Source organism: Lissotriton vulgaris, chromosome 7 (genome assembly GCF_964263255.1).
Source record: "Lissotriton vulgaris chromosome 7, aLisVul1.2, whole genome shotgun sequence".
NCBI lineage: Eukaryota > Metazoa > Chordata > Amphibia > Caudata > Salamandridae > Lissotriton > Lissotriton vulgaris.
The window spans coordinates 1,528,741,193-1,528,754,280 of record NC_141695.1 but is presented as its reverse complement, the minus strand read 5'-3'; the positions used below and the strand labels follow the sequence as shown (position 1 = coordinate 1,528,754,280).

The 13,088-nt window shown below is 46.8% G+C and overlaps 1 protein-coding gene across 1 annotated transcript in view; it reads right to left on the bottom strand.

The window, feature by feature from the left end:
• Positions 1-13,088, bottom strand: part of LOC147705939 (uncharacterized) — a 460,133-nt gene that overhangs the window by 64,159 nt on the left and 382,886 nt on the right. The window contains exon 5 of the mRNA XM_086929578.1: positions 3,652-3,747. Coding sequence (XP_086785704.1) covers positions 3,652-3,747 — 96 coding nt within the window. The remainder of the gene's footprint in view (positions 1-3,651; positions 3,748-13,088) is intronic.

The following is a 13,088-nucleotide window of genomic DNA, read 5'->3' as shown; positions in this document are numbered from 1 at the left end:
AAAACTCAGACCGTTTTTTAAAACCAAATGGGTTTTTAGTATGTACCAAACACACATTTTAAAACTGTAATACATTGCTGAATTGGAATTTGGCTGGCCTAATAGAATCTTGGTCCTCGTCAGTATTGCTACCAATTTTTAAAAAGGGTGAACGGGATAACCCAGCCTGCTACAGGCCCATTTAATCCTGGAGCGCCTCCAGTATTGGGCATCGGAGAAGAACATCCTAACCGATCTCCAGTATGGGTTCCAAGAGGGATTGGGCACTGTAGAACAGGCCCTTAACCTGACTCTTTTAATGGGCAAATACCCAGGGGCAAAAGGAGGTAATTTGTATTTAGTTTACGTTGACCTCAGTGCCGCATTTGATTGCGTGTTTCACTCCAAATTGTGGGTAATCCTGAGGGACTTGGGGGTTGATCCTCCCCTTCTAAAATTCCTCTGAGAGCTTTATACCGACGCCAATGCGTGCGTGAGGTATGGTACAAACGGCGAACTATCTCAGTCATTTAGCGTAGCGAAAGGTGTTAGACAGGGGTTCGTCCTTGCCCCGTTTTTATTTAATATCTACACTAACGGGTTAGAACAGGCGATGCTGGAAGGCAGCCAGGACCTTCCTTGCATAAACACTCGGCCTATTCCAGCCCTATTGTACGCCGATGACTCTGTCATCCTGGCGAGAACATTAAAACAGCTCCAATTACAACTGGACAAGTACTGCCAGTTTATGCTCTCTCTGGGTTTAAAAGTTAATAAGAGCAAGACCTTCGTGATGCATATTGGCCCTAAAGTGAAGAAACCGAAACCTCTCTTTGTAGAAAAGGCTAGATTGGAGTATGCTAGGGAATATCCCTACCTGGGTATTCTCATTGATGACCAAATAACCTGGAAACCCGCCATTGCGAGGAAAAAGTTGTTATTCCAGAGAACAACTGCGGCGCTGACTTCTTTTTCTAGGAAACTTGGCAAACCCGCTCCCGCCGAGTTGCTCAAAATCTACCACGCTAAATGCCACAGCGTTGCAACTTACGGTGCGGGAGTTTGGGGCTACGCTCCCTCGGACGAGCTCCAAAAAATTCAAAATGGGTTTTTAAAATACATTGTTGCCCTTCCTCAAAGCGCCCCAATCTATGGTTGCCATATTGAGCTCGGCTTGGATTATCTATCGGATACCATCAGATACCAGCCGATCCTCTTATGGCACCGTATTTGGACTAAACAGCAATGCCACCTTAAACGCTCTCTAATAACTGATTGCTTATCCTTGGCTCACTGGAAAAAGATCCCATGGTTATTGTACGTTTTTAACTTTCTGAAAGATTTAAATTGTTTAATAGTTTTTTACAGACCCCTCTTCACTGTTTGATATATCCAGGAAGGCCTTGAAAAATCTGTGTGTAAATCACCTTAGAGATCTACGTTTATGCACAGAGATAGGCAAACGTACAAACACACATCTACTGATGATTCAAACCTCACCTGGCATTCAGTTGTATTTGTCTTTCTTTTTGTCAAATTACGAAAAGTTTGTCCTAACCAGGTTTCGTTTTGATTCCTTTTTCCGTCTTGTTTCTTTTCCCGGGATTTCAAACTGGTCACATGAATTGATTAGATGTCCCTGTGACGGAATTGCACATCAGTCAACCCTACATGTAACATTGTTTTGTAGCTATTATGAGACCCCACGCAAACGTTGGATTATTCCTCTCCTCCGACAAATGGGCCTGAGAAGATGTAGGCCTGAGCTCCTGGCTTTACAGTTTTTAGAAACTCAATTTGCTGCTAAATGTATAGCTTGTTTCTTAAAAGCATGCTTGAAAATTCGCTTACAATCATCTGAAATATCTTTTTAATTTTTATCTAAATGATATCAACTGTCTTTTCTTAAATTGAAATACTTTTAACCTATCTGTTACAAACGTGTATGTGATAATCTTTTTTAGAAGTTTGATGTAATCTTTTATTATGCACTTTTTATGATTGTAAAAACTCAATCGAAATAAAGACTTTTGAATGAATGAATGAATTGGAATTTGGGCTTGCGAATACATACCCAATCGGTAAATGGAAGGGTTGTGTTTAGGGTGTCCCTTCCACATAGCGATTCAGAATGTAATGTAATAATGTTTAATGACTGAAATCTGGTCGCAGAACATTAATCTTTTGCATTCTACACAAAAGTAGTGGTAATCCATTTGTAAGAGTAGGCAGTAGTCCCAATGATCACTGCCTAGCCTTAAAACATGTTTGCCAAACTTTTATTTTTTATTTCTTCCTATTTCCTTTAAGTAAAACTGGCTGCATTAAATAAAATGATTGCTATATTTAAAAGCAATCACAGAGAAGGCTGTCTGTTGACCCCAGTAGGCCACCATCCCTATTAATTATAGTGGGTCACAGTTTCTGGCCTATCTAACTAATATTCTTAAGGTTGGTTGAATTGCGCCCCACTACGATTCAGTGTTTTGCGACCTGACCAATTACTACATAGACTATGAACAAAAGAAGGTATTGGATCCTACAACTGACCAGCCTGGACCTCAACAATTGCTAAACAGAACAAGATGGCTAGTCAGGTTTGTTTTTATAATGAATTAGGACACACACAGCCAATTTGTGCTGCGTGAACCACACGTTTTATATTACAAAACATTTATTTTAATTTTTAATTGAGTTTCATAAATTCATCCATATAACTTCAAAGGAAAATCCTGTCAAAACAGTCGCATCAACAACATACAATTGTGTGCGCAATATGTGCAAGTGTAAAAAAAGGTTCACAGTGGATACTCAAAATTCACGACACCACAATATAACTTATTACACAGTTATTTCATACAAAACAAATTGCAACATGAAAGACATTTAAACAAGAAAAATTATTACACAATTACTACATAGGTCAGTTTGCAAACTATCACACTTGTTGCAAAAATATTGGTAACACATTGCGACCAGGATATTGCCAACAGTTTTCAGTACATCTGCCATTACCTTGTCTGTTAAACAGTTCTCAAAGTAGGCCTTTTTTATTTTTGTTGGATGGCCTGCTTTGTGCTTTGGTCTTTAGTGCTAAGATGCCCTACTTAGATGTAAGTGTGCTCTATAGGTCTGCATTCCATTCCATTCTATTCTACCTATTGGCATCTGTGGGCTTTTACAACCATGTGTCTGCAGTCTGCCTTCCTTTATACAAGTCAGTAATCTCACCAAAGTAAGTATCAAGATATAATGAGTTGGGAATCTGAACAAATACCTTTGTAACTCTTGATGTATGGAGTCTAAACACATGCATCAAAAGGGAATATGGTAGGGATGCCTTAACACATTTTGAACATGCTAACATGTTTCTTGAAACTGTAGATACTTTAGCAACCATTTTTTTCTTACATCTCAAAAAGCAGTACCAACAAACGCAGGGAACTACCATGGGATCAATGTCTGCCACACTTATGCCAGCCTTTTTGAGGACAGGTTTGAGTGGAGGTATGTCTGCAACCATGGAGCTTGTAAGCAGAGGATCAGGCAACTAATAGCTACTAGACAGGTAAAGACTGAGCAGTGTAGATACAACTGACTGTCCATAACGTTGCAAAGTGGCGAAATGAAAGGGCAGCAAATTAATACATTTTTGGGATAGATTGCATTTACCTTTACACCAAAGCATTATAGCAGTGAAAGTCACTCCTGACAACCAGACAAAGAGGGCGATGATTACACCTTTCCTTGCATTGCCTTCAATAGTAACTGTAGGAGAAATAATATCAAGAGGATGTTGTTTTAATGCATGTTACCCGGAGGTTTAGGAATAACTTCTTGACTTTAGGTTATTTAGCTTCTTTAACTCAGGTGTAAGTTAGAGGCAGAAACTTTATATGGAGCTAGATGCATCTTGCTCAGCCTCCAGATTTATACTGGCTGCACTACAGTGCTAGAGGAAACATAAGAGAAGGAACGTTTGATGCACTGACATCACACACTCTATGCACCAGCCCCTTCAGCCAGGAATGGGGACTTACACCACACCACAAACACTCACACCACATCCTAATAATCAATCAGATTACTACACTAGTCAACCATCCTTTATACAATCACTCCATGAAACACTATGTACAACAACATTTGTCACGATAAAAAGCAAATCAGACAAACTGAAGCACAAGAGCAAACATTCAACCAGAAAACACATCACTGATTCCTTCAACTTAGGTCACCGTTCACTTTAGAGATGACCCATACCAGAGTAGTCACATTTAAGAAATGCTACAACGAGGCCAGAATACACCACCAAGAATACAATCATTGAACCACTGCAAAACCCTGCCCATTTACTTCCTTCCAGAATCTCAGGGATAACTCTCATTTTGAACCATACCAAGGGGGGAAACCCCTATAGAATTTGACACATGGAGCATCAGCAAGCAAACACATAGGACATAACACTATGGTACTCCATCCACACAAGTCCGTATAATAAATGAGGTATATAACCTTTTCCTTCTCAGACAAAGGGACAGCAGCCATACTACATCAGTCACATTAAGTAACAGCTGCAAACACACAGGGCACAACACTGTGATACCTTATCCACTCAGGTTCTCATAACACCCAAGGGGAAACAAAGCCCTGATACACCATCCACGGGGCAATTATGTACATACTATTGTGCTACAAGAAGGTTATTCATACTACATCTGTCTAACATCAACATCCAACCTTCTGGCCGAGTCAAGAAACCTGAGCCCCTTTCAATCAGCTCAGGCTAACCTTACACCTTCCACCCAACTCAGGAAAAAGCACCATTCTAGTTATTTCATGTAAATACTTTATTTCGACCAAGGGCCATAAAAGTTTCATAGAAATACAATCATTCGTAATACAATCTAAAATACATCCAGACATATATTATGTAGTTAAAAAAAATCGGACATTTCAGTTAAGATAATTAAAAAATTTGGTGGTGCATCACTGAGTCTTTCCATTGTTACCACCTCAGTAGATTCACATTTTAAAATTGGATGAAAACATTTTTACAATTCAATAAGAAGGTGAAGTACCATTTATTTTAAATGATTCAGAAGTATTTTTTTACATCAGAAAGTACATTTGTCTTTGGTGCATCACAGCCTTAGTCCCGCTTTTTTCCTTATCAGTATGAACAAATATCTGGATACAGCAAATATAACATGTGGTGCGGTGCTGGTTGGCAGTAACCTTAGTGTCTCTTGATGCTTTTTAAAACCCATTGAATTACATAGAGGTCGGATCCATTTCCTTCTTGGTCTATCATACGCCTGACAGAAAACAACATATGTGCTATGTTCTCTGTGGATCCTAGAGCGTGTGTAGTGCATAGAGTACAAGAGCAATCTTCCTTGCCACCCCAGTTTGCTGTGTGAATCTTGATCTGTAAGATATTATATCTTAACTTTAGGTATATAGTTCTTGCTAGGTGTGGCTGTACACTGTCAAGAAAATCCTTGCGGCTTGGGCTTGGTTTAAAAGTAAGGAATTGAGATGTCAACCTTCCTAGTCTCGGGTCATAATGGAGTACATTCAATATGTGTTGCCAATAAATTCCCTTCAGTGTAACTTTACAACTAGGTGTTAGGCTGTGCGGGTTAGTCCAATATGATTTGAGACCAAGCTTTATGAACCATTTCTGTACAAATCTTAACCAAGGGAAGGTGAGGCAAGTGTCAATGGCCAGTAATTCATGTACACCTTTTCTGCATGCAACTAGTTTTGGTGTTGTCCACAGCCGTATCCAGTAGAGCAATGGTTGCAAAGTTGTAAGATGCCCTATGTGCTTTATGTCTAAATTGTGGAACAATGGGATAAGTTGTGTTGATGGGGGTAGCCCCAGTAGGCTCCTCACAAATTTGTTTTCCCTGATCTTCAATTGCTTGGCATTGTTAGTGCCCCATAACTCTGATCCATACAGTGCTGCCGCCTGGACCTTACATTTTTATAGCTCGAAGGCTGGTGTCACTAATTTGCTTGAGGACATACTATACTTCTTGAGGACTGCCACTGTCCCTTGAGCTAACCGTGGTGCTGAATGATTTACTTGCTGTTTCCATTCTAATTTGAACTCCAATATTATGACCAGGTAAGTAAAATTAGAAGCGTGTTCTAATATTTGGTTGCCCAGCATGAAGTTGTTTTTAAAACCCTTATTTGGGTTTATAGCCATGTACTTGGTAAAACAAGCATTTATTTCTAGGCCTTTTGTGACACAATATCCATTAAAATCATTCATCAGGGGGGTGTGGCCAAGATGGCGACCTAACCAGACGTTGGATCGTGAGGCTCCCCGACCCTGACCCACTTCAACCCCTAAAAAACGCTTTTCTAACCCCCTAAACACCAACATATTCCCGGTATTGCTAGAGACATCAGCGATCTCGGCTTAGGCGGGCTCCGGTCGCCTGAACTGCCCTGCCGGAGAGCCGAGCCCCACCTGAGGCTGCACCGCCTTCCCGCCCGAGCTGTGGGAGGCGAACACAGCGATCCGAAGACGGAGCTCTAAGGAGGGCTCCAACCGAGAGGTACGCTGGTGGACAGCTGCGGCTGAGCGCTGCCCTGCACGGAGACACAGTTGGCGGCGGCATCTCCCGGTAGTGGCGGCGGGCCTAGTCGGAGCGGGTCGCAAGCCTACACGGCGACCTTGGAGGAGAGGAGGACCCGGTCTGGGGGGTACGGAGACCCAATCGACATCGGTCGCACAAGCGCTGCCATCAGGAGCCCGCTATAGCACACAGACCGTGTGGTGCAGACCTTCGGCTACACAGGACCTGCCGCGAAACTCGAGGCCCCGGCTGTGCGACCTGCAGTGAGCGGAACTTGATTGGGGAACTGAGGAACTGCCGGCGGACCTGGGGGCCGGGACATGCCCTGTGGGGCCGCAAGCCCAGACTGATTATAGCTGCTGGTGAAGCACAAAAGAGGCCCCCCCTAAACGGAGCCGGGGGTGGCTGCCGCTCGGGAGACTGGGGGTTACATCGCCGCTGGCCGCCTGCTGTGTGGGCGCTCTTGACTGGGGAATCCCGGGCTGAAGACGGCCGGAATGCCAGAAACCGGTCCTTGGAAGCTTGTTTCCGGTCCAGGGAAGACATGGCTTGGCAAATCGGGCTGGACTGTTCCCATGAGGCACAGGGTCAGACTGATTTGCATATAGCCATGTCTGAAATGGGGTGGAAGAGTGAGCTAAAGAACGGTGATGGATTACACCCAGATCTTTTGACTGGGTGTGAGTGTTTGATTGATTCAGATGCTCCGTCCATCACCACCCCCTTTTGCACCGCCCTTACAGAAATAGCAGTGTCATCAGACAGACACATTATAATAGGCGGATACATGAACGTCGTCTGTGACGTTGCCTTAGACCGGTCTTCCCCACGCACCTACCATGCTAAAAGCCTCTTGACCGACTGCACTGACAGGTTACGGGACCTTGATCTACACGACCTGTGGCGACAGCGGCATCCCGGGGAGCGAGAATATTCTCATTATTCTGCGGCACATAAGTCGTACGCCCGCATAGATCACCTCCTAGTGACGAGTCCGGTGTGCTCTCTTACTTCGGCGGTGGATATGGGAGTCATATCCCTATCGGATCATGCCCCAGTATCCATGACTATTACCGCCCCGCCGTCCCTACCACCTCCCAGAGTGTGGCGCCTTCGGGACACGCTCTTGCATAGACAGGCTGTAGTGAAACAGATACAGGAATCCATACAAGATTTTCTACGACATAACGCAAATCCCGACACCCCGCTTGCAACCAAATGGGTCGCACTAAAAGCTGTCCTCAGGGGAGTATTTATAGCAATCTCCTCAGCCGACAATCGATTACGAAAGGAAAAAAGAGATGAACTCACCCAGAAGGTGCAGGAACTTGAACGCATGCACCAGCGGACGGGAGCCCCGAGAGTCTGGAAGCAGCTCAAGGTGGCGCGGGGACACCTCGCAGCTCTCGATAATAACCAGGCAGAATATGCGGCACTGAGGCTGAAACACGCCTATTACACAGGGGGGATCGGTGTGGGCGGTTACTGGGTTACTGGCAGGTCGGCTCAGAATGGCCCGCCAACGTCAAAAGGTGAACAAAATCATACGCGCTGATGGCTCTACTGTGTTGGAGGATGCGCAAATAGCGGAGACATTCCGCGATTTCTATGCGGATCTTTACGAGGGCACTCTTCCGAATGTTGCTGCCGCGACCAGGTATTTGGACTCGGTCACACTCCTGTCTCTAACTCCGGAACAATCGGAGTGGCTAGAGAGAGATATTCGCATCGAGGAGGTGGTCAATGCCATTGCTAGGCTTAAGGTTGGGAAGGCACTGGGGCCGGACGGCTATTCCCCTTCCTTTTACAAAACTTTCTGCACCGCCCTGGTGCCATTGCTCACTCGCCTATTTAACTGATTTGCGGACCCAGGGGCCATCCCACTGGATCTCCTGCGAGCTTCTATCTCAGTTATTCCAAAGCCAGACAAGGATGGAACTAAATGCGGGGCATTGTTCGGCATGTTGTTCGTTTTTTGGACGCCATCTTGGGGGTGGACGCGCCGTTCTAGAGGCGCCGGACCGAGCGCTCTAGTCTTGCGGCCCTCCTCCGCCCGCCCTTCTTAAGGCTGGTCCTCTAGGGGGTCTGTCAGGATACTACTTCGGACATCAGTGTGCTGCGGACTTGCACGCGGTAGCGCTCTGACAGACAGCGCTTCTGCGCTTTTTAAACTGCCCGTTTTACTCATTTTGGTTTCTTTTATTTTGCATTGTACCCCTGATTTTAATAGGGTTTCCTGGCCCCTACCTGCACCATAATTGTTGCTATCACCTCTGCTTAGCGGGTCCGGGTCTGTGGGCTCCTAGCCTGTTGTTCGTTTTTTGGACGCCATCTTGGGGGTGGACGCGCCGTTCTAGAGGCGCCGGACCGAGCGCTCTAGTCTTGCGGCCCTCCTCCGCTTGCCCTTCTTAATCCTCTCCTCTAGCGCGCAGCGGTGACGGTCAGCGGTCGCGCCTTCTCTGCGCCTGAGTCGTGCCAGAGTCCTGCCCGTCTGCTCCCGTCAGCGCTTAGGAAGTGCTAGGGCACGGCTCTACCGTTCTTATCTTTTGCGTCCTAGGTTCTTTTTCTTGTAAGTATGTATTCCAGAGCTAAGCTGCTCTATCAACGCCCGGCTTTGTCCCCCTGCTCTGATGCTTCGTTGTATCCTTTGTGTGGCCCTTTTCGTTGCCCTAGATGTGCTTTCTCTCTCCCTTCTCCTGCTCCGATTTCTACACACTGCTCAGCCTCTCTACGAGCGTCTAACAACATTAGCTCTTCCCTGGTGCTAGATCCTATTATTTTCAAGGTTTGCCATCTTAACGTCAGATCCCTGGTGAAGCATCACCTGGATATCCATAATTTATTAATAGAGGAGACTCCTGATATTCTTTTTATGTCAGAAACATGGCTCCATGATGATGCTTTGGCGGAGATTAATCTTGCACTCCCTCCTGAGTATACTATCTATACTCTCAACCGTAACTCTAGAGGTGGTGGCATTGCGGCGGTTGTTAAATCCTGCTATCCAAGTATCTGGAAGGCCATAGATATTGCTGGATGTGAAAGTGCCGATTTTTCTGTCTCTGTTAACCATCATTTTACTTTCTCTGGCCTACTTATTTACCGGCCCCCCGGCCCTGATGCTGCCTTCAGGGCCTCTCTTCCTGATGTAGTTAGCTCTCTGGCCCTAAAAGCTGATAATTTTAGCATTATCGGTGATCTTAATCTCCATTTTGACTCTCCATGCTCTTTGGCGGCCAGTAGCACTCTTGCCGATCTGGAGGCTCTTCAGCTATTCCAATTAGTCGAACATCACACACATGTTGGTGGTCATATTCTGGGCCCCTTTTTTACTAATCTTGCAATGGCTAAGGCATTTTCTCTGAGGCCTATGGCCTGGATGGACCACCATTTAATTGAACTTCATCTTATGCTGAATGATCTACCTTCTATAGCCCCCACCCCTACTATTCTTAGATGCCCTTGGAAGAAATTTAAACTGAATGATTTTCATCAGCTTCTTGGTGCTTTTCCCTTGGGCCCTTTTAATGACGTAGAGTCTGGCTACGATCTTTATTGTAACTGGCTGACGAAAGCCTTGGATAAGTTGATCCATATCGCTGTGAGTAAACAGCGGCGTACCGATTCCAGCCCCTGGTATGATGACTGGCTTCGGCTCTTAAAAAAATCTTGCAAACAAGCTGAAAGAGCCTGGCGTAAATCATACCAACCTGAAAGAAAAACTCAGTACCTCGCTGTTATTAAGAAATATCATAGAGCAATCTGCAGGGCTCGGGCCGCCTATTTCTCTCGCGAATTTAGTGCCAGTACCAACCCTACCAAACTCATTTTTAAGGTGCTTAAGGATCTCACTACTAGCAGAGCATCAGCCGCCGAGATCTGCTCTTCCTCCCATTGTGAGGATTTAGCTGCTTTTTTTATTGGTAAGGTGGAGGGTATCTACAGTGCTTTTCCCAGCTCCACAGGGTCTTCGCAGAAAATGATACCTGCATCTAAAACTATTTTATCTTTACCTTATCTCCCAGAGCTCTCTATGGAGGATTTCAATAAACTTGTAGTAAAAGTTAAATCAGGTTCTCCTAAGGATCCGCTACGAAACTGTTCAATTTAGAGAATCTGCCTCCCTCTGTCTCCCCCCGCTATGTGAGCTCATTAATTTGTCCTTATTTTCAGGCTCCGTCCCTGGTGCTTGGAAACAGGCCCAGGTGATTACCATTTTAAAAAAACCTGCTCTGGACCCACAAAAATTGGAGAATTACCGTCCCATTTCCCTCCTCCCGTGGGCAGCTAAATTGACAAAGGCCCATGTTAACACCATCTTAGCTAACCATCTCCATTCTGCAAATATTTTAAATCCATCGCAGAATGGTTTTAGGCCCGGTCATAGTACTGAGACTGCGCTTCTCTCTATGGCTGAACATCTTTGCATGTTGGTTGATTCTGGCTACACTGCGGCACTGGTTCTTCTTGATCTTAGTGCCGCGTTTGACACTGTCTCCCACTATATCTTACTTCAGCGTTTGGTTGAGGCGGGTGTCGACAATCTGGCACTTGAGTGGTTTCGATCTTTTCTATCTGGTCGTACCTTCAAGTTTGCCACTCCACCTTTTGAATCTAAACCTTATGCGATTGCCCAGGGAGTCCCGCAGGGATCGGCTCTTAGCCCCACTTTATTCAACCTCTATGTGCAGCCGCTGGCTGCTGTCGCCAAGCGTGGAAACCTGACTATGGTGTCCTACGCTGACAACACACAGCTGGCGGTTGCCATAAGTGGGGCTTCCGATCTGGAGGCTGCTAAGTTCCGCGAGGGGCTTATCTCTGTGGCTCGCTGGATGACTGACAATTTCCTTCAATTGAACGCCAAGAAAACCGAGGTGCTCATTGTTGGGAAACAGACTCATCTATGGGGCGACAACTGGTGGCCATCTGAGCTCGGTCCCACTCCTATCGCTGTCACTGAGGTAAAAAACTTAGGGGTATGGTTTGATTCCCAACTCAGCTTCTCCACTCACACTAAAAAGGTTGCTGCCACGTGTTTTGGGACTTTGCGCCAGCTTCGATCCATCTTTAAATTCTTTGATGCGTCTACTAGACAGCTCATTGTTCAAGCAATGATTCTGTCTAAGTTAGACTATGCCAGTTCTCTTCTTCTGGGAGCGAATCAGGCTGAGCTCTCTCGACTCCAACGCGTCCAGAACGCTGCCGCCAGGGCTCTGGTTGGTTTACCCAGATTTTGCTCAGCCAAAAAAAACATTCACAAGCTCCACTGGCTCCCGGTTGCTCAGAGAATTAAGTTTAAGTCCCTCTGTCTGTCGTTTAAAATCCTTAAACATTCTTCCCCTCAGATCCTGGAGCACCTTATTTCTTCTTATGTTCCTGCACGGTCTCTGAGGTCCTCTGGTCTCCACTTGGCTATAGTGCCGCATTTTAAGAGGTCCAGGATTGGTGGCCGCTCCTTTAGAGTGATTGCTGCTAAGTTATGGAATTCCCTTCCTGTTCATATTCGTGCCATTGACGGACTTCTGTCATTCAGGAAGGCTGTAAAAACCTTTCTTTTTCTCCCAGCCCCCTAGTGCTGTTGTGTTCTAGTTCTGTTATTGCTTTTGTCCGGTTTTTCTGTTCTGTTAGCGCCAGGACGCCCCTTCGCTGGGGCATCTGTGCGCTCTATAAATCCGGCTAACATAACATAACATGGGGGGCGTGGCCAAGCAGCATGGCCGACAGGACGTGAGCTCCACCAGCTCCGTCCCGAAGACCGCAGTAATACTTTCAATTCTCCTGCCCGGACCCTCTCGACCCCGAGAAAGCGTGTCGGAGAGGCGGTGGAAGTCCCGCCGAGCTCCTGTGCTTGGGGAAACGGACCCGTGGTCGGCAATCCGCCGAGACCTGTGGCCTGGCTGCTCCTGACGGCGGCGCCGGCGTGCTCTCTCACGCGGCGCCACGGCTTTGGCCTACTCACCGGACCGGGCGGCGGAGGACGCAAGTGGTGACCCCAGCCTCGGTGCCCCATCGGATGCCCGCCGGCCCCCTGCTCAGGATCCCCGTCCCGGGATCGGAAGACTGCGGCGCCGGAGGACTGAGGCTCTGCTGAGGTGCGGTGAGGAGGGGGAAAAGACGAAGGGGCCGTCCATCTTGTGCGGCCTCGCTGGGCTGGAGTGTGTAGGGCGCCCCCCCTCTCTGATTCATAGCGCTACACGGCCCAACGGCGGAGCGCCTTCGACTGGAAGTGGGGGCTGTGGATCCCATCTGCCCTGGCCCCCCCCTTGTGGCGCGAGGGTGCGTGTGGGGGCCCTGACCTGCTCTGTGTTTGCCGGGATTTCCCTACAGTGACTCTGCCACTCCTGTGCCCCCTCCCGCTGAGCAGTATCCTGTGCCCCGCAGCAGATTGATATATCCGGCACTTGTGGGACGTCGGGGGAGTTCACGGAGGGGTGTTGCTGGGTCCGTGGAAGAACACCGTCCCTCCCCCGGCGCTCCGCCATTTTGGGGCTGGTCTTGGGCGGCCCCTTGGGC